We start from the raw sequence: 25297 nt of genomic DNA on the forward strand, positions 1-25297 counted from the left end.
AAGTCTTGTTTGTATTGCATTTATTTCAGTGTAAAGCATTTTTTTGGTCTCGGTCTCGGATTTGGAAACAAAGGTCTCAGCGTCTCGGCGAGTCTCGGATTTTACCATTCGCCACCCCTAAATAACACGCTTCAAGAACGAATATTTCACGCACAGATGCCAAGATTAAAGAACAACAAAATGGCATGGATGGCAGGCTAAGAGAACGAGGCATAATCATACACGCGTCGCTTGTGTTTATGGCAACGCTTAAAAAACGAGGAATAGTAAAAATGTTAACTAGGACGGAGGATTAGAAGCATCATCAGGGACATCAACACCGCCATCAGATGCACGATTAATTATGCATTATTATCAGATGCATTATCTTACAAATTAACTCTACTGTGTTTAAACTGCATAACTATCAATACAGAAAACATGCTTGAAGAAATAATTAGTATTGATATGCATAGATATGTTTACGTTTGGATGTTAAACTTGACATCGTAAAGACAATTAGCTTCTCTTTCAGGCCGTATGCTCACCTTACGGTCCGTACGGACCGTACAGATCGTAAGGCCTCCTGGGCCTTAACCCTCTGAAAGTACAAAACTGTACGTTCCCTTAATGATATGTAGCTTACGGACCACTAACTTCTCGGTTGACAGTCCGTATGGATCGAAAATAATAATTTACGGTCCGTATCAGTGCGCTAGTATTGGACATGAATGCAATTTTCGCGCAACAATTTTGCAGAAATTTGTTTGGGAGCTTTTCTTTCCAACAGGAATGCTTCCCAAGTAGGCTAAAGTAAAGTGAAGTAACTGTCTTTTTAGATAGCAATCTCTTAAAGTAATTTTTGTATGGAAATCAATTGTAAAAGAAGTTTGCTTAACCCCTCGGGAAGGGGGGGGGGGGGTACTGGTAACGGCAAGGCAAATAATGTTTCTAGGCTCCTGAAATTCCAGCAAATGCTCAGGTAAATCTTTACTCTTGCTTGAAATAGTTGAAGACATTGACAGGCCCAAACATGGACAAAGCTCCAATGCAAGACCCAACTTGAGTACAGACTCCAAACCACAATAGATGCTTGCGACCCTTTTCACGCATTATTGCTCCAATGGCTACTTTGATATATGTTACTATGGCAAAGGCACTGACACTAATAACAACCTAAAACAAAGGAGCAACTGTTATAACCTTTGCAGCCAAACAACGATAATATTAAACAGCATGGTAATTGCTTTAACCAGCCACTCACAAGCAGAATACTTATTTAGCATTTGAATTCACTCTAGATGAAATATATTGACAGAATTAAAATTGAAAGATCGAAATAACCTGTACGTTTAATTTGCAAGTTGAAAATCCAGAGAATGATAGTTTGTCAAAATGTAAACTCCCAAGCGAAAGCACAGTCACCACTAATTAATCACTCAAATAAGAACAAAATTTCTTTCTCGTTTGAAAATACTCATCCATCAGTATGCACAGTAAGTTAATCCTGCCAGTTGGGCAGCCTACACCCTTATCATGAAACTAATTTATTATGAGTATGGATGATAACATGATTATACTTACAATCAAGGCCGCACCGGCATCTTCACATCTCAACAGCACCATCGGACTTTGCGATGCAATAAAGATAATATAAGTGCACATTCCAAAATATGCAAAACTGAGGATGACTATAATAATTGTCGAGGTGGTGCTAATAAAAGGGAACACAAAGCAAGTAACTGGATTAACAATGTTTGAAAGCGTAAGTGTGAGATGATAAATATAATAGCTGTATGGTATGCAAGCATATGACTGGATAGCTGGTATAACTCCATTACTCAAGCCACTGATTAACTTAACAATTACCAACAGCAAGACCGTATTCCGCGCAGACAGAGTTTCAACTTGGTCATCATATTCCAGTGAATTTTTTCCATGTCTTTCTTCATCAGAGACAAGTTCCATGTCTTGTTCCCCTGTCGGTGAAAACCCATCATCCCCTTGGTAGCTTCTGTGTACCTTTTGTTGTTTGGTCACAGGGAGATAATTCAGACCAAGAAAGGCCAAAAAGCAAGCCATCATCATTCCACTTAAAAACAAGAAGAATACCTCTGCTGAAAATTTTGGCCCACTACCCCAGCTCCCACCAGCGGTAATGTTTGATGTTCCATTGGTAGTGTTCCCAAGGGGTGGAGACTGTGAAGAGTTCACACAAGGAGTGTGTGATTGACTTCCTACACCCTGACCTAATGCAACGAGACTTGGAAGAAGACCGCTCAAACCCTGTCCTCCGAAATAAGGACTCATGTATACCTCTCGGAAAATTGCCATGTAAGGAAGAAAAGTGACTGAAGAAGAACAATCAACCATTGCAACGAAGAAACATAACACCAACAGTGCTGTGCTCCGTTCAGCGCCCGCCACGAAGGTTGTCTCCTTCCAGAAAAATGCCAGCAAAGTGCAGGATATACAACCCACTATCACGGTGATATAAATTACTGGCACCTCGCGAATCACGCCAGGAAAGAACTTATTTCCGATTGTAAACGCCAAGGGAGCAATGTTTGCCATTTGAATTATCAAGGTTAAATAGGACGGTAAAGACCAGCCTTCCGGGATCTCTTGTACAATTATGGGAAGTTCGACCCACAGTCCATTGATGGCTAACCATGAACCAGACCCAAAGACGACCACCAGCATGTAGGTGATTACAGAAACGCTGGAAAACGCGTTTTTAACTTTGTTTTTTAAGCGTTGAACGGCCATGTCGACTGAGCAAAACAGATGGAAGAGTTGCGCAAACCTTTCACCACACTCTACCCAGGGGAGAAGTATGCGAAAGAAAGTTTGTCATGGTGAAGTTTTTCGTCTCCTCCTGACTAAAACGGATGAAGAACCATATTTTTTCATGAAATATAATTCTAAGATATTTGTGGGCCGTTCGAAACATTCAGTTCGTACCATGAACAGATTGATTATGTTAGGTCTGTCACTTTAAACCCTCCCGATCGTCACATTTAACACTGAGGGGATCGCTGTGTAGCCGTATATGAAGCGTGTATCGTATGTTATTTATCAGCTGAACACTAACAAAATATTTGACCTTCCCTCGTTCTGCCATTTTATTTTACTCCCAAGTTTGGCAATGCAGCACCAAAGTCGGAAAAGAAAAGTCGCAACTGTAAGTCCACCAGACGGGAGAGGATTAAGGACCCCGAGTCCAAAGAGACCGAGACAAAATGGCGTCCGCTTTCGGGGCGATGAGGATGACGTCGAGTTCTTAAGTGAGTATGAAATTTCTGAAACTTCCTGTCCCCAAGGAGGAATTGAACAACTTGATTTAGCTTCCATGTGTGAATTTCAGATTCCATTGGCTTTACGCGTTGTTAGCAGGGTTGAGCTGTAAACAATTTATGAATTCGAATAAATTAAAACCGACGTAAGCTTACTGTGCTATTATGGCGGGAAAATGCCAATTAAGAAATGAAGAAAGATTCCAACCACATTTTCTAGAAGTTCGACCGGGCAGTGCAAGAATATTCACATTTGCTAAGACTGCACCATTCATCTTGAATTTGAGCACGCTGCACACAGCGTAAGCTAAGCGTAAAATAAACGTACATGTACATGTAAGCTTACTCTGCAAGCTTAATTTTTGTATGTGGTTGCAAATGACGACTTCCATATGCATGTGGTCCAGGATTAACTAAACTGTTTACAAACTCTACTCTCAATTGTTTGTTTTTATCTTTGAAATCGCATGATTTGATTTATTGTACAACAGAGGGTAATGTCTTATGTGCCGATCAACTCGAAACTTCAACATCCCCCCGCCCGGGCACTTGAACTTTTGGAGATTGGATCGTTCAAATTCCCACCCCCTCGGGCCAAAATGGTGTTCAAATGCCTTACCCTATCGTCGGATTTGTCTGTCATACCCTACTAAAGAACAATCGTCGTCAGCTCCTCCTGTCTTTAATAAAGACTTTTTGAAGACCTTTTTTGTAAGCCAATCGCTCACAAATGCTACATCTCTTCTGTCTCGTCCAAACACGTGTTTTATAGCTTTTACTGACTTTGGCGCCCAGAAAAAAAAACATTTGAAACCTGACACTTCCGGTTCAATTTTCCCCACCCCATGCAGGCAAAGCTCAAATTTCCCACTCCCCAGGCACAGAAGATAGTCAAATGCCCGGGGGAAGGGGGGGGGGGGGGGGGATGTTTAAGATTCGATTTGATCGGTGCATTACAGCCTCTTTCTGCCATTTTGAAAACAGCAACGCTATACATAAGAACTGAGTACATGTACACTGGCAACTTGTATGACCTTTTCTTGGTTGTCCCAGTTTACGTGCACAATGCAATTAGACAAGCAACTGAACACGATCACAAGAGAAAAGAAGCTTCCATTCTGTTGTGCTTGTGAATATGTTTGCGTCATGAGTAAACTTCTCTAACACATAACATGCTAATGAAGCTGCTTGTTAAGTGCCCTGGGTGCCAGAGGAATTTTCTTTTGGAGAGAGCGTTCAGCCATTTCATACCAACCGTTGAGGAGGGAAAAAAGTACCTCTTGTCACACAACGCCAGACCCTCACTTCCATGCATAGAAACAGTTCAGATTTCTCATCAGACTAGTTTTGGCCGCCAATCTGAGACTGCGTCCTGTGGGAAACAATGAAATCTGTCATTGAACATTCCTGAAAATGTAGATTACAGTTATGGCTATTCAGTGCAACAGTTTTAATAATTTTGGAGCAATTTTAACAATGTTGTATTGATTTTAGGTGGGTAAGATTGTTTTATTTGTGGAAATTGCTTTCCCCTGTCAAACGAACTTGAGTATCTACAGGCGCTCTCATGCACAAATCGATTTGCAAAATAATTTAACTACAATTAAAACAGATCTCTCGGGCCGAAGTCATGCAACGGTGCTGGTCGTAACATCTTTTGAGAACCGGTTTTCCTCCTTGACGATTGATTTGGAATCACTGAGCATTCTCTCCGAACTCTAGTCAGAGCGGGTCTTGAACCCAGGATCTCCAGATCTCAAGGCAAGCGCCCTAACCACTGGGCCACACTGCCTCTCTTCAGATGGCATCTGAAGGTGATCATGCAAATACGCACACATGGTGCAAAAAAAATCTTGTATGTTGTCACCCTTATAAATTATAACGTAACCCTTTTATACTGGTTAACTAATGGAGAGGTAATCCACAAGGTTCATGGAGTGGTCCGTTCTATCAGGTCCTAGAGCAGGGTCAGTGGGTTTTCCTTGAGTGGCGGTCATTGTGCTTAGTCTCTGCCATACATTTTTATGTTCAGGTGTCTTGCAGTCAAAACTAGGGCAACAGTACCCTCAAGATTCCATTAGTTTATTGATTATGTAAAAACTAAATGACTTTATCATTAATGAAGCTAGCCTTTTTAAACAAAGCAGTATTAGTAAGTTGTGAACAATGGTTCACAACTTTCGTAGCCATGAAAATACATGTAAGTTTTATTCCAAATGTTATTGAAATGTTTGGCTTCTGCATTATTCTTTTGGCAATTTTTATTATAGCCTCTTGAATAATATTAAATTAAATGTTGTCTACCAAGGCTTATAACTCACCCTTTTTTTATAATGGAAATGTTCTAAGCTACATCAAGTTCACATGGAATGCATGTTTAAATCCTAATGAGTTTTGATATCATTTATCTCAAAGATACAACAAGCTTAAAGGACCATCACAGTAACAAGGTACTTGTGCAGGGACAATAACATTAGGGCTGGTGTGAATGACCTTAAGTTAACCCATTGACTCCCAGGGGTTCCCCATTGACATTTAATCGTCTGGCGTTAGGCAGAGTAAAATACTAAGTCTGGCCGGTTTAGGCCCATTTGGGTGTCAAAGGATTAACTGACATAATCACAATCTTGAAAGAGGTTATTGTCAGATTCAGGTGTTGCCTACTGTACCACTGAAGATGTCTTCTACTTGGAAATTTGTTGATTCGTCTTTCAATGATGACACAGTGGTGAGAGTACTCGCCTCACATCAATGTGACCTGGGTTCAATTCCCATTCCCAACATCAAGAGTGGGTTGAGTTTATTGGTTCTCCACTCTGCTCCAAGTTGTTTCTCTCTGGTACTATGACTTGAAGGTGTTGTACAGTTTTAAATTCATTTGATTTGCTTTGATTTGATACACAGTTTACCAATAACTTAAGTCATTTTGGCAAGGAAAAACTGCGTTTTGATGCTCTTTCAAATGTGTCCCAAACTGATGTTTGGTCCAATGCCAATGTACATGTACTAATGGTCACAACAAACTGACGCTACTATTGCAATGACTGTGATCGTGTCAGAGTATAAATATTGGACACACCAAACATTACATTTAGTTTGGAGCACATTTGGAATAGCATCAAAAGGTGGTTTTTCTTTGCCAAAAGGAAAATATTATTGTGCTTTTCCAAAGCATGACTACCTAGCTAACCTCACAATAATTAATTAATTTTTATGTGACTTTATTCTGAAATAATTATCATTAACTGGCAGCACCATCAATGCCTCCCCTATCAATGCTTCCCCGCTCCTTAATCAAACAAAATCAGTTGTTTTCAAGGGAAGCCAGCCATTATGGAATGTAACAGTCTTTTCTCAAGTGTTTTCGTTCACTTCCAGGTTTTTAATGACAGCATTCATGGGCATATTGAAGTTCATCCTCTTTGCGTCAAAATTATAGATACTCCACAGTTCCAAAGACTGAGAAATATAAAACAGTTAGGTGAGATTGTAATATTATCAATGTATGGACCAGGCAAGTCTGGCAAATGGCATCAAACTAATAATTGGTTTTAAAAAAGTAATAAAGCAAGATACCTCATCATGCATAACGGCATCATGATAATACAATAAAGCACATCAAAGAACTTGTTTGACAGAAGTTTGGTAGAATCTTTATACCTTACATTTTGTACTTAGAAAGAATGCATGCATTGAAAAGCACTAATACATTTTAAACATTCATTTAGCAACATTTGTATTGCCCATGGGAAGAAGCTACCACACAGTCAAACAAATGTCTGTAAATGTTCAGGTACTTCAAAAAAACTTCAAGTCAGGGGTTTCAATAACTTTTGAAGTAGATGCCTGTGTTGAGCAACAATTACCATCGAAAGAACAGGAATAACAACTCTCCGATAACACAACGATCTTTACTATGAAACGTTCGACACTTCTTCCCTGCAACTCACTCAGTACCGCTGATCCCTGGGATACAGCGGTCTCACCAACACCTGGACTAATCAATGTAAGCAGCAGTTATTCTTCTCTTTTTACAAGGGTTTGAGTGAAAATCAAGGCAGAGTAGCCGGCAGTGAGAGAGATTTCTGACAAACCCCTGCAAGTTGGTGGCTGGTTTGAGTAGAATAACCGACTCTATGAACAAAGAGGCCTAACGGCCCCTTTCTCTAGAGGTGTCCGATAGCTTGCCATTTGAAAGAATCTGTCCTTAATCAGGAGCTTATAATGGTACCCTTCTGCTTCTGCTCTTTTGTATGGAAAAAAAGTAGCCAGCTTCTCTGATTGAAGTAGCCAATGCTTTTCGTTTCGTGTTGGTACTTATTAAAACCACTGAAATGTTCAATGGTTTTATGGAGAAAATTTTATCCTCTCACCATTTTGAGCTAAAAATGTTTTTATCATGGTGACCTCTTTTGTTCTCTACTTCCGTTGATATTTTGTTTGTTGATTATACATGTATTTGCTTTTATCTTTTCAATTTATGATTATAATGTTGAGGTCAAAGGGTGAATTTTTTGTAAGATTAAATGTTGACCATTCTTTTCTGTAGGTGGATGTTACTATGTTTTTCCTGGAGCTGCACACAATAGATTTGAACATTGCATCGGGTAAGATTGATAGGCTTCCCTGAAGGGCCTTTTTATTGCATGAATTTTAACAGATCAGGGGCCTGTTTCTCGAAAGTCCCGAGAACTTTTCGGGCCCGAAAAGCCAGTCGTCAAACTGCAATCTGCTTATTTTGAAAAGCTGATCCTTTAACATGTTTTTAACATAAGAAAAAGTAAGAGGATTGCGAAGTTTGATGGCTTGGAACCTCGGCATTGCGAAGATATGAAGGGAATTGTGGCAACCGAAATAGGCCCGAAAACTTTCGGGACTTTTGAGAAACAGGCCACAGATCCCTATACACCTTATGCCTCTTTAGTTGATTGACAAATCATGACATTACTAAACCATGAAACAGCTAAACAGTGAAAAAAAAACACAAAACACCATGTATGACCCCACCATGTGTTGAATACTAACCGACAAAGGTTGGATTTAAGATGACATAATCGTTTTAGGCCTTTCTTCTAATCTCAATCTTAATCTGAATCCTAATCTTAATCTCAATTAATTAGGAGCAATCAAGCCTTTGTCAGTTACAGGGATGTCACTAAAAGCAGGCTGCCGGTGAAAATGGCCGCTTGAGAAAGGGGTGATCACAGCTGAATTTTGGCCATTGATCGAAGTGACTCAGAAGATTGCAAATTATTCTCAACATAGGTTAAAAGTCATTTGATGCGTTAACAAATTGAGTATCTGTTATTGTACGGAATTATCACTAGAATTTATCAATACTGGAAATGAATAAAGGCATTGTTTTAAGTACTGTTCTGCGTGTCTTTTCTTTCACCGTATTCGCCATCTTGAACAATGCAGAGTGTTGCAAGACACACGCCCAAGTTACAAACTCCCTATTATTGGGGTGATTGTTTTTTTCAAAATTCACCTTTCATTTTTTTTGTTTTCCATCAGCACATGCCACTTAGCTGGAAAACTCGTGAGAGGTCTACAAAAAAGACAGCCCGAATTGGGAATTACAGATGAGGACATACTTTGCATCAAAATAGCTGGACTTTGTCATGACTTGGGTAAACACAGAGTTCTAAAGATGTTTGTTTATCATTACATAATTAACAATAATTAATAAATTATATAATTATAATGACTTGAAGGTGTTGTTTTGTGGGAATCACAGACACCTGTGCTGACTGATGGGAAAAAACTTCATAATTCCCAATAAATTATTTTAATTTTGCTCAGAGTATACATGTATCAGCCTGAAATGTTAAATATTAATATGGAAATGTGTCTGTGAAAAGAAGTATTTTGACTAACATTTTCAGAGGATCTATATATTCTGCAATGAGCAGGCACCTTGTATTTTTATCAAGTCACTCTTAGGAATCTCTGTCATCAGTTTCCTATTAATTTTGCTTAGAGTGATTTCAATTGGCCTACCTATGCATGTTTAACAATTTTTGCATCAGCATGTCCATTTTATTTTTTAGTGTACAGTATTTCTCAATTACCTGAACTAAAACTACTAACTTAAAGTTCTTTTTGTTTGCTTACTTACATGTGTATAGGTCATGGTCCTTTCTCACACATGTTTGATGCAATGTTTATACCAGCTGCCAGGCCAAATAGTAAATGGAAGGTACCTATATAGCTTTTTACTCTTATATTTGAAAAAAATATAATAACTTCAGTATGAAAATCAAGGCTGTGCTCAAAGGAAAATTTTGGGGAGCCCTTTGGGCTCCCAAGCATTTCAGCTGGGGTGCCCAGCCCTCCAAGTTGGTCGCCCGAATTAGTTAATTATTTATTTAATTAATTATCTGAGATCAGCAACGCAGGAAGATCTTCATCCATCTTTCTCTCAACAAAACATTGCTGCTACTGCTCTGGTGATCGTCAAACTCGCTAGTGCAAGAAAAACCCGCAACCCGTCAAATTTTTCACGCCATACTTGAGAAAGATGAGAAAAGTGGCAATGCCACCAATGTTTTCAAGTTTAAAAGTGAAAAAGTAAAGATTGCGGCAGTTTTATGTAAAAACGTTTGGGTCTAATACAGGTAAACGTTTTTACTGGTTAGTTGGGTTAAAAATGAATTTTCAAAACGTGAATCAATGCTGCTTGATTCTCGTGGAGCTTTTGTGAAAACTGCCGTGAAACAATTAAACCACCGCGACCCAAAAGGTATCAATTTTTTTTGAGCAAGTCATCTTGATTTGGACGAAAATCATTGCTACAGGACAGAACTTAAGTATTTTTTTCTTATATTATCAGTAAAATGTTTTAATAGTGGAATGAGCTTTTTGTGGATTCGGTCGAAGCACCAGTCACAGCGTTATTTGTTTAGGGCACGCAATGGTTTGTCACGAACTAAAGAGGGATTGCTCTGTTTCTAAAACAACAACAAATAACATGATATCTTTCCTTTTTTCTTATTTCGTTATTTCATATACTGGGGAAAAACAACCATAGCCTAAATGTATTTTAGCCAAGCAGGCGCAGCCGCAAAAAATTGTAAAAATATTAAATTTGCATGAACTGTCGCATAAACTGCGATTCCCAGGTTCATACAAAAGTAAATTACACCGCTTCGCCGGCCGCGCTTTACCGCTGTCAGAGCAGAAGTAACAACTCTTTTTTTAAACTATAACCAAGAAATGCCAAACTCCATGTTCCAAATTTAATGCTTTTTTTTTTTGAGAAAGAATCGAAATTCGTGCGACCACCGGCCGTCACGTGCAAAGTCACAGATTATGTTACATGTGAAATCATGTGGAATGGCCTTAAACTGACTGTTTTGTACGAAGAAAAAACATTTTATCATGGTTTATACCAACAGTGTACTATAAGATGCAAACCATTGTGCAAAGTACAAAAGTTATGATTATTTTTCTTCCATGAACAGCATGAAGAAGCATCAGTGAAGATGTTTGATCATATGATAAAAGTAAATAATCTATTACCAAGCTTTAGCAAATACAATCTAGAAGAAAAGGATGTGATATTTATTAAAGAGCTGATTGCTGGAACCGCTTTGGATGCAGCTGGATCTCAGGTAACTCTTGTGTACTGATTACTGTGTGAGTTTCCACATTTTATTTTTATCATAAAGCATAATATTATTTAAAAAGAAACAGCTGTCTGACAACCTCAAAACTTGAATAAGCACCCTGCAGGGGACCCAGGGGGACTCTCATATGAAAGGGGTGGGGATTCTAGGACTTTGTCTGAAGGTTTTATTTAGGGTTTCACGCAAAGAAATGTAAAATATATTTAATTTGTTTTTAACTTGTCAATTACACGAATGGAGGAGAGTTGCCATAATTATAGCAAATGAGGCGATTGGCAAATGCAGGGAATTGGCGAGAGGTTATCATGGCAACACATCAGAAACTGCTTAACTAAACTGAGTGCAGATGATTTATAATTACAGGTAAATCTTATCTGTCAATGACATTTTGGAGAGGATGCCATTAGACAATTATTTTGTATGTAAACCACTCTCATGTTACTGTATTCTGTACTTGACAAGCAGCTCTTACTTTCTTTGACAGGATTGGCCATTCAGAGGACGAGAAGCTGGAAAAAGATATTTGTATGAGGTAAAGAACATTTATAGTTGGATAACTCAGAGGCCTTCTCCTAGACTTACAATAAAGAATACGTTTGTAATCACCATCAGCAAAGCCATTAACATTAGTAATGATTATTTATGCAATTGAAGTTTTGCAGTTAAAGATTCATTCTTGCTTTCAATTCAAAGATTGTTGCCAACAAAAGAACAGGAATAGACGTGGACAAGTTTGATTATTTCTCTCGGGACTGCCACAATCTTGGTATCAGTAACAGCTTTGATCACAAGTGAGTTGAGTACACTGTAAAGTGAAGTTCTTGTACACTAATAATGAGAAATAAGACAATAATTTATTATTATTGTCTTATTACTCATTCCTGTCCCTGTCTTTCAGACTGAAAAGTCTCTGTTACGAGCCTGAATGCCCATTAAGGCTGGCGCTTATCTCCGGTTTCCGTAGCATGAAGCGACTAGGAGTATTTATGCTCCCCCCTGGATGGGATGCTAGTCCATCGCAGGGTTACCCCCAGCATTACACCGGTACCCATTTATACACCTGGGTGGAGAGTAAAGTGTCTTGGCCAAGAACACAACACAATGTCCCCGGCCAGGCCCCGAACCCGGACCACTCGATCCGGAGTCAAGCGCACTAACCATGAGGCGACCGTGCCTCTTTCAGACTGAACTAATCAATTATTGTTTACATTGCTAGTTGGAGGGCTAGGGCCAGACTGCATGTTTTGCAGTTTACAATCAATATTGAGAAAATGATACAGCTGTAGATACATGTACTCCTGCCCAGAAGCAATCAATGGGGAACCCCTCAGGAAGGACCCTAAATGCCATTGTTTTGTAGATCAGCATTTATAATCAACATTATACATGTAAGTCTGGGTACAATAAGGCACAACTATTACATTTTGGAGTTGTTGACCAAAGAATGCTGGTTGATGTAGATGAAGCATCATTACTTTTTTAAGAGTAATAAACCTACTCTTTTATTAAAATTAATTCCCATTTTCACATGCATTTTTGGACTTCATGCTAAAACAAGTTAATTTTTAGCTTTACAACATTTGCCACTTATTCCCACTGCTGATGTAATGCTGATAAACTAGATCAGTGAACTCATCAATTATGAGAAGTAACAAATGTATCTCCCGCAGTTGAGTACAGTGTACGTATATTGTTACAATGAGTTATCTACTGTACAAGTCGAAATTTGTTGAACTTTGCAGGCGTTACATGAAATTTGCAAGGGTTATTTCTGTCAAAGGGAAACTTCAAATTTGTTTACGAGACAAGGAAGCTGGTAATATCTACGACATGTTCCACACAAGAAACAGCCTGTTTAGACGTGCTTATCAGCACAAAACTTCAAACATTATTGAGCATATGTAAGTGGTATTAATGGCATGGTTGGTGATACTTGTGATAGCTGCTCTGAAATACATGTAATATTCATTATCATTGCTTGTCTTTAGAAATTCCTTTTGCCACATTGTTAAAAGGCATTTAACAATTTTGTACTGTTAATCATCAACCACTTAATAAATGTTTTGATGCTCTTGACTTGCCTTCAATAGTTTTTCTGAGTGTTAAACATTATTATTATGTTGTGCATTTACATTTATCTCTCAGAATTGTTTTCTAATACAATTTATTGCTTCGACTTGAGCACTGCCATGCGGCCAGATTGTGTTTTATAGACCAGTGGCCAATTCACTTAAAGTGAAGTAATTTACATGTAGGTCATTATGCCTGATTTAAAGTTGTAAATGCACTATAAACAAAGTATTTACATTAACAAAACGTTTTAAATAATTATTCTATCTTCCAAGTTATTTGAAGTTCATTTTTGAATTTTGCATCTACATGTATGGCTCTCACCTTGTACATTTGAAAGGGATAGGAAATTTAAGTGTCTACAATGTACAATGTAGTTGTTCTAGCTCTGGAGCACTAATTGGGGACACTGTCAACTGAAATTAACAATTAACAATTAAAGTCAAGTCAAATAGTTGATTTAATAAACTGTTTACTGCTTTGACCAAATCCCAGAAAGTAGTAATTTGTAGCTTATTACAAAAATACTGTAATTAACTTTGAATTGATTGTTAAAAGTCAGTGCTTTAAACAGGAGGTGCAAATGTCATCATGACGCAGATAATGACCAAGCAACAAAACTTCAGGAGAATTGACCAATTAGTTCGCTCAACCTAAATCTTGATCTGTTTATGGTTTTTTTATAGGATAACAGAAGCTCTGTTAAAGGCTGACAAAAAAATTCGGCTGAAAGGATCGGACGGGTAAGTACATTTAGCCTAGTGCAGTTCGAAGTGTAATGACTTTGATTCGTGCACACTATTCACTTGCTATTGTAACAGATGGTGTTTTTATTGCCATTATGGATAATAGAGTTCGTTTAAATTCTGCTAATGGTATCGGAAGGCGAGAGTGGTGGAAAATAACAAAATATAATGCCATCTGCAGTTATAAAACTTCTTCTCATTGTACACTAAGCGAAGCGGAAAATTAGGGTTCTCGACTGCTTTTTTTGGTCAATTGTGCACTGATGTTTATCATAAACCAGAGCCCATATCAGTTCCATATGATGCTGAAATACCACGCGTAAACAAAATGCAGGTATGGAGATCACTCCTAGGTTTAAAGCAGACAGCCACCGGTCCACATCAGATCCCTTTTTGGATATGGAAGGACCATGCTGAATTTCTTACTCCTGTGGTAGCTAAAATATGGAACCTCCCCCTTGAAACCCATGCATGGCCGAGTTCGTGGAAGGGTGCCAACATAAACCCTCTTCCCAAGGTTGAAATTCCCAAGGAAAATGGCGACTTTAGGGGAATAAACATAACCCCAGTTATTGCTAGAGCATTCGAAAAGGTTGTTTATAAGTCTTATGTTAAGAACAATCATTGTCGAGAGTAGCTTGAGCCCCACACAGTTTGCTTATAGAGAAGGTGGCAGTTGTATTGACGCTCTGTTAACAAAGCAACATGAAATTCTTAAGTCTTTGGATCAAAAGGGATGCAATGCAGTTAAGGTGCTTGCAATGGATTTCAGTAAGGCCTTTGGCACTGTTAAACACGATCTGTTATTTTCCAAACTTAAACTCCTACCACTTAATCCACATATTTTTAATTGGTACTTAAGCTTTCTTACTGATAGGAGACAACGGGTTGTCTGCAATAGAATCACTTGTGATTGGCTCGGTGTGAAAAAAGGCACCACGCAAGGGTATTTAATATATTCATAAATGATCTGCAAACAGATCCAGAGTCTAATTCTTTGTTGTTCAAGTACAGTATGCAAATGATTCCACTCTAATTACGGTATTCCTGTTTGGAAGGAATGTGGCAGTAATACTGCATTTCATGTAGTTAACAACTTTATAGAATGGTCAATCAATAATGGTATGAAATGTAATTTCTCTAAATGTAAAGAAATGGTTTTCAGAGAGAAAGGCTACAATAATGTACTAGAGATAGTACAGAATATCCCGCAACATCCAGAACTATGTATCTTAGGGGTTACATTTCAGGAAAATTGTAGGTTCTCTATTCATGTCAAGAATAAGTTGGCCGCAGCTAAGAACTCATACATTTTAAGAACTCTAAGGAAGGAAGGGTATTGTCAAGCCGAGTTGGATAACTTATTCAGCACTTTAATTTTGCCTAAGCTTATGTACGGAATATCAGCTGTATATGGTTCATCTCCACCAGAACTTAATACCATACAATGTTTCCTTGATCGTTGTCATAAACGAAGATATACGTCCTCTCCTGTTTCCATTATTAATAGCCCTTTTCACAGTTAGTTTTTCTCATTTGCATTACGATGTAATATAATGAGGATGCGAGGCAATTTCGGGTTAAAACTTCAAAATAGCCCGAGATTGCCTCACATACATGCTAGATTACATTGTAATGCAAATGAGAAAAACTAACCGTGAAAAGGGCTATTGCTTACTAAAGTCCGATAAAGATATTTTCAAGAAATTAAGCGAGTGGGAAGGTCATCCTTTTCATCACTTCCTTCCTAGGATTAACCTTGCTACCCTTAAGCTTAGGCAAGTCAAGCCTACATTTTCGATTTGTAATACTGAGCGTTTTAAAAATGCTTTTCTTAACAGACTTAGTTTTCATTACAATTTAGCTATTGGTAATTACCGGTAATGTGTATTTCGCGCTTTTTTAAGTGTTTAATAGTTATAATCAATGTAACACTTTATGTATTAATTATTGTTATCAGTGAAATAAAAGACGACTACTACTATTGCAGGAAGCTGCTGTCAATCTCGGACTCAATCGATGATATGGAAGCATATACAAATCTCACTGATCACGTTTATTACCAGATACTTAATTCATCCGATCCAGACTTGGAAGAGGTACTGTGAGTTTTTTTTAAAGCCCAAAGGACTCATAGCTGTTACGAAACAATGGTTATCTTACATCCAGTACATGTGCTGGTGAAAGGTGTCCTCTAGGAGACTCCTTGCGAGATTAACTATACAGCAACCCTTGCTAAATTGCTAATGGATTCGTAGGTTATTCGAGGTTTGGAGTCATACTTAAATTCCTTTATTTTGAGTACCATGGGAAAGGAAAGGAAAGAAACTTTATTCTGGTGTCTCATCTTAGCGCTGGAGCACTAATTGGGGACGCTGGGAACCAAAAATCAACAAATTAACATTCAAAATGCAACCTCGTTCCCAGCGTCTCTTGTCGCTTGTCTCATCTCAATGACAACGGAGACCCTGGGAACGAGATTGCTCAAAATGTTGGTTTTGAGCCAGCCCTGCATTTCTGGTGTAATGATGAAGAGGTCGTTGTAGTGCAAGTTAAGGACGGTGCCTACTAATTCAAAGGTATTTTTGCGCGGTTTACTGAATATACGGGAAAAACAGATCTTGACAAGTGTTACTGAAATCCAAAAAGGAAATTGGCGGTAACCACGCATTTTTCAAAGATAATAGACCCTTTTACTGATACGACGGCCATTTTGATTTCTATTGTTTCGAATAGCTATTATGGGATGTCCATAATAATAATAATAAATAAATAAATATTTATATAGCGCCTATACTCAGGGGGCAAATACACGTTAATTTGCCCCCTGAGCATCCCATATGTCTTTCGAAACAATAGATTCAAAATGGCCGCCGTATCTGCAAAAAAGGTTTAAAATACAGAGCAATTTATGGCGTTCTATTCCAAACTGATGCTTAATTATCTCTGAAAAATGCATGGTTATCCCCAATTTTCTTTTTGGATACCAAGAGCACTTGCTAAGTTCTGCTTTCTCCGCATAGTTTTGAACCGCGCAAAAATATCCCTGTATTATTAATAAGCACCACCCATAGGAAATCCGAGTATCTCGAGATGCGCAGAACGTCAACGCAATAACAATAGTAGGCACCGTCCTTAAGGTTCACGCTGAAACCACGTTAGCTATCAGGCATAATTATTTGATACTACTCTGGTTAGCAGAATTATACTGTAGCTTCAAAGACTTCTTTTTTCAACACTCCTGTCTTGTGTCCTTATCAAGGGTGATCCAAAGATATCACATGATTGATGATGATGATGATGATGATTTCTTTATTAATCAGTAAAAATACATACAAATTATTTACATTAAATAACCAAATATACAATAAAAGTGAAACTATTTGATAAATAAATTATGTTTGAAAAAAAAGCCTATTTACAAAAGATGATTTAAATCGCTCAGTATTTATTCTAGGTAAAAGACTGCTATTACTTCTTAAGTCTTAAAGAGGATTCCTTGACTCTTGGCAATAAGCTATGAAGAGGATGGCCAGCATTGCAAGCTTTATTAAAAATAGTACTGTCTGATTTGTCTAATAACTTTAAAATATCTATAAAATAGGAAATATACTTTCGCTTGTAACAACGGCAAAGAAATTTCTGAACAGTAGTGAGCTCAGGTTTAAAGGCAGCGTAAACACTGAGCCCCCTAAGTAAGCTTAGGTAGAACAATGACGTTAAAAAGATGGTCTATATCATCCTGGCAATAGCCTTCTTTCTTTAGGCTCCTAATAACAAAAAGACACTTACGAGCTTCTAGTAATTTGTTCGTTATATGTACTGTAAACCTAGAGTTATTCTGAAACGTAATCCCTAATAGCTTTAACGATTCTACCTGTTTGATGTCAATGGCAGGACTATAGCGCACTGCCACGACCTCGGGCCAATATTAGGGAGCTTACGAAACCACGACGCCTATGGCAACGACGACGCTACAACGACGAGCAAAAACAATGGTTCTGCGCGCTCTGCACGTTCGTTTTACATTTTGGCACATTTCTTTGCCGTCATCTCCCAAATGACGACGTGAAATGACCAAATTCAAGGTTCTGTGCAGGACGTAAGCACGTGACGATGAATTTTCAGTTCTCTCTCTACGCTTCCAACCCACTCATACCAGTTTAATTCCTCGACAGTTACTACACATTTTTACCGCGAAACGACACGAAATAGTTTCGTAGTGATATGAATAACGCGAACTCGTATTTTTAAATTAAGTCCTCGTAGCCGTCGTCGTCTTCGTTTCGTAAGCTCCCTATTATTCCCCAGTACGGCCCTCGCGTTCGGTTACTAAGACGATAGTATATTTTCCATTACTGATAGTCAACTGTTCCTTTCAAGGCACGTTCGATTTTACACCGCATAGAAAAGCGAGATCTTTACAAGTGCATTGGGCAAACAATCCTGAAGAAACATCGAGACAAGGTACAACACCAAGCATCTACCATGAAATTAAAATGAATTACCAGTTGTCCTCAACAGAAGGTATCACTTACGAAATGCGATTCTGTATTTGAATAGGAAGAGATTCCTGAAATTACTGAAGAAATAGGAAATTCTGTCGAAGGTGGGCCACAAATTGAACCAGCTGATTTTATCATTGAGGTTAGTTTGAAAAGCTTAAAATGAAGTCACATGGTTGAGACCACTCACCTTCGCCCAAAGAGGCCGGGTGTCTCGTCTTCATGGTTCTGTGGGTTGAGTCTATTGGTTCTATACTCCGCTCCGCCGGGAGGTTTTTCTACGATTGCTCCTAGTTTTCCTTCCCATCAGAAACCAATAGTAGGGGTTAATATTCTGATTTACTGTCTCCCTAATTAGTAGAGCGTTGATATTTAAGTTTTTAGACTTAAATAAAGTTATTATGGCGGTGGTGGTGGTGGTGGTGATGATGTCGCGAGCTCTGTTATCGCAGAGGCTTATCTGTGATCGTGTGGTGGAACAAAAGGAACTGAAGGAGGACGTGACCCTTACCTTTCTTTCATGTATTGCCCACTAATCCATTTATGTTCTACCTTTCAGATTATCAACTTCGATTATGGAATGCGCGATAGAAATCCGATCGATGAGTTGCGCTTTTACGGAAAGAGTGATCCAGACAAGCCCCAGATTGTGCGGAAAGACGAGGTAAGCGCTATTCAAATGAACATAAATAGATAGAGAAATAAAAGATATAAAATAATTGACCGCTGTTCCGCCACGAGAGAGTGAAGCACGAATTGGTAAAGGTAAATTAACCACCGCCGTAAGAAAGGTTTCGCAAAACAATGATAGAGCGGTTTTCAATTGAGTGTCGAAAGTAATTAGCTAATTACTTTGGTTTTGCATCTACTTCATTCAGTGATTGGTTCAAAGTTTTCGCGCCACATTTTCAACCAATCAGAAGTGAAACCAAAACCAATTGTGGCTTGCGCGTGCATATTTTCCCGCATTTTGTGTCGGGTACGTGTAATTACTTCGAGTTTTGATTGGCTTACCGGATTGTTTCCGTCCTTTTTGATTGGTTAAAGTAATTACTGTGGTTTTGGTTTTACGACACTCATTTCAAAACCGCTCTATCATTGGTTAAAAGAGGAAATGTAATCGTGCTGAACGTGCGGCACGCATTTCAGCTCATATTTTTGCTGTTCTGTGCTTAAACAAACGACGTGAAACCACCAAATACAACAGCATGCAACAATTCTCTCTAAAACCGCTCGCAGCAATTTATTTCAGAGATACTGTCCCAACATTAGGGAGCTTTAGCAACGACGACGGGAACGGCAACGAGAATGTCATCTCAAAACAAATTCTCATTATTGTAATCACTTCACGACTATTCCAAGTTTTTTAATATGACAAAGGTGTAGCAGTTCCTCAGGAATGAAATCGTTATGGAGCGGCGCTTAATTTAGGGGAGAAAATTAAAATGTATCCCCAAGTGCTGACGTTGTTCATAAACCTCAAATTTAGTTATTTCACTTTGTTGTTTTGCTGACTACGGCAAAGAAATGAACAAAAGTGAAAAACTCACGTGCCGAGCGTGCAAAGCCATTGTTTTTGCCCAGGCACTAAATATGCAAATTTGTGACGTTCTCGTTGCCGTCGCCGTTGTCTTTGCTAAAGCACTCTATAGAGGTTTTGCACGGCAGCCATGTTGCATTCTCTATTTTCGAATTCCCCATAATACACTTTGTTTGCCCCCCTCCCCCCCCCCCCCCAAATTTTGCATAAACCATTGTTTTCAAATGCTCTTGGGAATATGCAGTTTCCCCAAGAGCATTTGAAAACAATAGTTTATGCAAAATTTGGGGGGCAAACAAAGTGTATTATGGGGAATTCGAAAATAGAGAATGGCAGGAACAATAGATTCTTTTTCCTGTGGGTACAAATGTTCTTTCTTAATGCAAAACATTTTCATTGTTCCTGCCATGCAACATGGCCATGCAAAACCTCTATTGTAGGACGTGAACGAGATGGAATAATCACAATAGACGTAGATAAGCAAAGTTATATTTTGAGGTGACGTTTTCGTCTACGTCGCTGTCGTAGATCTTAATAGGAACCTTTAAAAGTTGGGAGGATGAGAACGACTGCGAGTACGAGTTTTCCGTACTGAGCATGCGCGTAAGGTTTGCAGGCCGGCGAGGCCGACATTTTTCAAAGTGCGCATGCTCAGAACGGAAAACTCGTACTCTTACTCCTCCTCGTCCTCCCGAATGACGAAAGACGAACGCAAATCTTTATCAACTCGTTCGATGAAACCAAATTTTCAGGGCCAATCAGAGTAGATGAAATCAATTATTAAAACGCAACAATTACAAATCTTTAAGAATCCCAAGATGTGCTTTCCCACTTAATTCAATGACCTGGAGACAGTCATGTTGTCTGAGTCCTGACTGTTTTAGGTACCACAACTGTAATTTATGGTACTTGTGCGTTGTACTTGGGCTACAGATTTAAGTCAAGTCGTGAGCCAATACGTACAACACAGCTTTCCAACTCGGTAACAAGGTTTTTGGAGATTTATCTTTTGCATCGTTTTTCTTTGACTGACAACGCAGGTCAGTAAAATGCTGCCAGAGATGTTTGCTGAACAACAGCTTCGTGTTTATTTTCGAAAGAATAATCCTCAGTGCTTGGAGAAAGCAAAGCGGTTAGTACAGTGTTCGATCGGCGGTATCGCCGGCTGCTACCATGGTTTTAGAACTAAATATGTTGGTGAAAAGAGGGGAAAAGGGCATTGGGGCGCATAAGCCTCAACTTATCTTCGTCTTTCTATTCAGTATCTTTTTACCAATGTATGAGTGGTAGGTGGCTTTTTCAACTCCAAAGATGACAACTTTCAATTCGACTTTTTTTTTTTACCAATCATTAACGTCTGTTTTCAGTTTCCATCTTTAGCCTTCTTAATCTCGGCTTACAAATCTTTTCAAGAACATTAAGACACAATAGGGCCGTTTATACGAGAGAAAATAAGCCGCGGCTAACTCTGGCCGCGGCTTACGTAAGCCGCGAACACTCCGTATAAATGGTACAAAATCCACGTTCACGGCTTTCTCAAGCCGCGGCTTATCCTGGCCTGGGAGTTTATACTCGTATAAATAGTTCCTTTCGCGGCTTACGTAAGCCGCGGCCAGAGTTAGCCGCGGCTTATTTTCTCTCGTATAAACGGCCCTAATGACGCAGTTATTGCAGCGTTTGTTTTTAACTCGTAGCTTGTCAAAGCACTTTCCATCTTTGTAGAATCTACGCACAAGAAATTTACTGTACGTACTCAGAGTGGATGTCTTGATCTTTCTCTCTTGACATTTTTTCACTTACAAATGGATTGTTATTGACCGAATCCAAAAATGGCCGCCAACAAATTATTCTGTTGTCTTTGTGTTAATTAGCCTAACTAGCCTCGTTCACACGCGTAAAATTGAAAGAATTTGGGCTGTAAAACGAGGCTAGTTAGGCTAATTAACACAAAGACAAAAGAACAATTTGTTGGCAGCCATTTTTGAATTCGGTCAATGGAGAGATTTGTTTTTCAGTCATGTTGACTCGGGGATACTCGGAGAAAAGCCGAGTACTCCGTTGCGGGAGGCGAACCTACGACCTTCGGATGCGATATAGGAGCACTAGGATTACGATTCTCCGAGGAGCACTCGGATTTTTTCCGAGTATCCCCGAGTCAACATCGAAAAACTATAGCCTCTTTTCGTTCCCCGGGGTTAACATGTAGCATCTCTTTCAGTAAAAAATACCTGGTTTCTTTTCAACAAAAAGCTAAGTAACGATGAAATGATATATGAAATGAATCCATATATTGAACTGCGGATATGAAATCAAGTGAAGCTATGATCCTCGCAGTTACGAACGCAATTTTAGCAATTGCGAAGAGAAGCCTGAAAAGTTCGGGACTTCAACGGGGTTTGAACCCGTGACCTCGCGATACCGGTGCGACGCTCTAATCAACTGAGCTATGAAACCACTGACGTTGGGAGCTGGTCATTGGTGGGTTGTAACGTTTCCGTGGTGAATGAATCTATATATCAATACATGGATTCATTTCATATATCATTTCATCGTTGATTCATTCATCACGGGAACATTAGAACCCACAAATGACCAGCTCCCAAGTAACGTTAGCGTCAGTTGATTACAGCGTCGCACCGGTATCGCGAGGTCACGAGTTCAAACCCCGTTGAAGTCCTGAATTTTTCAGGCTTCTCTACACAATTGCTAAAATTGCGTTCGTAACAGCGAGAATCAAAACTTCACTTAAGGAAGCTAATTATTTGGAGCAAATTAAATGAGTGCATATTCAAGATTTCCTTCGCTCAATGAACTTACAGCTGAGACCGTACGGAAATTCATTTTTCGTTTCCATCGAAACGTCGCAATGCGATAATTCTTGGCTTTTACACAAGAAATGCCAGGAATTTAATTTTTCTCTTGTCCTTTGTTTGCAGATGCTTTATACAGTGGTGCCTTAGTCAACAATGCACAACTCCAAAGGTAGATTTGCAGTTTCAATGTTTTAGTTTGTCGTCTCTCGGAAGCCTCGTTTTGAAAGTAATTCCATCGGTTCAGTGTTTTTGTTCTTGAAAATTAGGTCATGATCGTGTTCTTTGAGATAGACGTTAAATTCCTCGTTGGAAACCATGGCAACCGTTCGCGGTTGAAACTCGGTTAGTCCTGGAAATAGTCATCACAAGGCTTCCTCCCGGCCTGGCGAGTTTAATGCCGGTTGAAAAGTGAAAGCGAGTGTTTTACAATAGAATTTAACCTGAAATGGTTGTTGCTAAGATAACATGACCTCCTTTAAATTATTTAAATTAATTACCATTACTGGCAATGTTTGCACTTAAATTCGCTTTGAAGAAGTAACTGGTGGCATCTTTGCACTCGTTGCGAAATGCAATGATTATTGATGATCACAGTATTTCATCTATGCTAATTAAATTCTAAAATTCAATTAAATTCTGGTCAGTCCACCCTTTATCTGTAAAGAGTGTGAAAGAAAAGAACCATTAAACGAATCATATGTATTGCTTTGAAGTCATCGGTTTTTCAGTTAGCTTACTGAGTATTCCGGGTTTTTTCCCTGTTTTTTGCAATTCTTTGAGGTTTTGACTGTTATTTACAGGCTGGCGATGCACTGGTTGATCTCACTCCGATGAAGGCTTCCCAAGAAAGCGAACGACGTTTGAGTTTTCAAGAATAAACAACGGGAATAAATTTCAAACTCATTTTTTTATAACTTCACAAGAGCATAATTTGTTTTTAAGTCTACATCTGGTTATTTTCTAAACCACGGTTTTAACATTCTTTTCTATTTTGCATCTTTCTAACTTAAGTGCACTAGGCATTTTCTGTTTGTGGACAAATTCGAAAGCAGGCTCTTTTCAAGGTCTTTAATACATGTTCGTAAAGTGGATATTGAAATTCGAAATCTCAGAAATACGGAAAGAAGGCGATTTTGTTCGTCATAAATATCGTTTGATGTGACTGGCGAGAAGAGCCTGTAGTATTTCAGGATTAGTTGTTAACATTTTCTGTAAGATTTTATTCCGAAGGCTCAAATAAACACAATTGAGTGAAATTTATATATTTTTTTAACAGCAGACAAGCTACTGGTTCAGAAACTTTTCTGTTATTGCAACTGACTTAAACCAGCGCGCCAAAGTATTTTTACAACGTTTGAATGAGGACTCAAATTAATTGAAACCGAAAGGATTTCAGATCGAATTGAATACTCCAAATGAGGACCAAATTTCTAAAAAAAAAATCTAAAGATTTAAGTTAAAAATTTGATGTTAGTGTATGAATTGTATGTAGCTCAAGTTGAGCGCAAAAATATAACTTTTATTTGAAGTTTTGTGTCCGGTTGTTTCCCAATATTTTATTTGTTTGCGTCAAATTAATCGTGGATCTGGGAGTAGGTCTCCTTTGCTTTAAGTAAGTAAGTAAGTAAGTAATGTCGCGATTGATTGATAGGACAAACATACGTGTCCTATTTACATTTTTGCAGTGGGCTCGGACATCAGCATACTAAGGGCGCCGATGGCAGCCGCTATCAGTCCATTTATGAGCCCACTGAACCCTCCCAACCCATGATGAGTGATGATGTAAGTGAGTGATGAAGATAGGCCACAACACCGGGAACCACGTCCCCTACTCTTTTCGAATAGTGTGTGGGTTCTTTAACGTCCCACAGTGTTATATGTGAACAAGGTTTGTGAGACGGGACCTCCGGTTTATTGTCCTTATCCGAGAAGACTTGAAAGTCTAATCATTAACATCCGTTCGATTTTGTTGAACAATGTTGACTGTTGTGGTGGGCAAACAGTTTCAACGCATCATCAACATTTGATCCAAAAAAGCGGCTTCACGAGAGGCCTTGTTATCAGTCCCACGATGCAGCCGCGGCTGTCACTATGGATACGAACATGGATTCGTCATACAAGAGGAATTAGTGCGCAGGCGTATACCCAACAATGTTGAAAAGGGGACAAAGGTTTTCAACATCGCTTTTCCACAAAATCGAACGGATGTTGAAGCAAATGTTGAAGCCCTGGAATTTTATAGAAATTCCAGTCACAATGCGCCTGACTTGCAAGTTTTATTTAAACCAAGTGAACTCCTCTATTTGAGCAATTTAGCTCCTCCTTTCCGGTATGTTTCCAGCCCAATTTCCTCTTAACTACAACTTGTTAATTAAGCATTTAGCGCAATATTCTCCTCACAATTTCTCTAGATATACGGTAATTAGTATAATTTTGAGCGGTGAATATTTAACAATTATTCGCCGAAGGCGAAGTGATTATCGGTGAATATTCACCGTGACGAAGTCGAGGTGAATATTCACCGATAATCACTGAGCCCGAGGCGAATAATTGTTTTAGTATAAATACACAGGTGATTATTTAAAAAAAGAGAAAAAAAAAACGTTTCAACGCGAAATCATCACTTATAGTGGAAAAACGACTACTGGCAGCCATTTTGTCCGTCGAGGTGATTTTCGGCTGATAATCCGAGATAGCGAGCCAATGAGAGCGCGCGA

General features: G+C 38.8%; 2 protein-coding genes across 2 annotated transcripts; one reads left to right on the plus strand and one right to left on the minus strand.

The window, feature by feature from the left end:
- Positions 1–840: 840 nt before the first annotated feature.
- LOC137996017 (riboflavin transporter 2-like) lies at positions 841–2748 on the minus strand. The gene is made up of 2 exons (XM_068841478.1): positions 1564–2748; positions 841–1155 (listed from the first exon to the last, which is right to left on the minus strand). Exons 1-2 carry the CDS (start codon positions 2746–2748, stop codon positions 970–972), a joined length of 1371 nt encoding a protein of 456 aa, XP_068697579.1. The 3' UTR covers positions 841–969.
- A 110-nt stretch (positions 2749–2858) lies between these two features.
- On the plus strand, positions 2859–24116 carry LOC137995935 (deoxynucleoside triphosphate triphosphohydrolase SAMHD1-like). The gene is made up of 18 exons (XM_068841407.1): positions 2859–3266; positions 5691–5725; positions 6654–6756; positions 7825–7882; positions 8793–8908; positions 9407–9477; positions 10742–10891; positions 11391–11438; positions 11600–11697; positions 12649–12807; positions 13663–13719; positions 15713–15821; positions 18106–18189; positions 18286–18369; positions 18787–18891; positions 20808–20899; positions 22704–22749; positions 23381–24116. The coding sequence occupies exons 1-18, from the start codon at positions 3032–3034 to the stop codon at positions 23456–23458; spliced, it is 1728 nt and encodes a 575-aa protein (XP_068697508.1). The 5' UTR covers positions 2859–3031; the 3' UTR covers positions 23459–24116.
- The last annotated feature ends 1181 nt before the right edge of the window (positions 24117–25297 follow it).

The sequence above is a fragment of the Montipora foliosa genome, chromosome 1, assembly GCF_036669935.1.
Source record: "Montipora foliosa isolate CH-2021 chromosome 1, ASM3666993v2, whole genome shotgun sequence".
Taxonomy (NCBI): Eukaryota; Metazoa; Cnidaria; class Anthozoa; order Scleractinia; family Acroporidae; genus Montipora; species Montipora foliosa.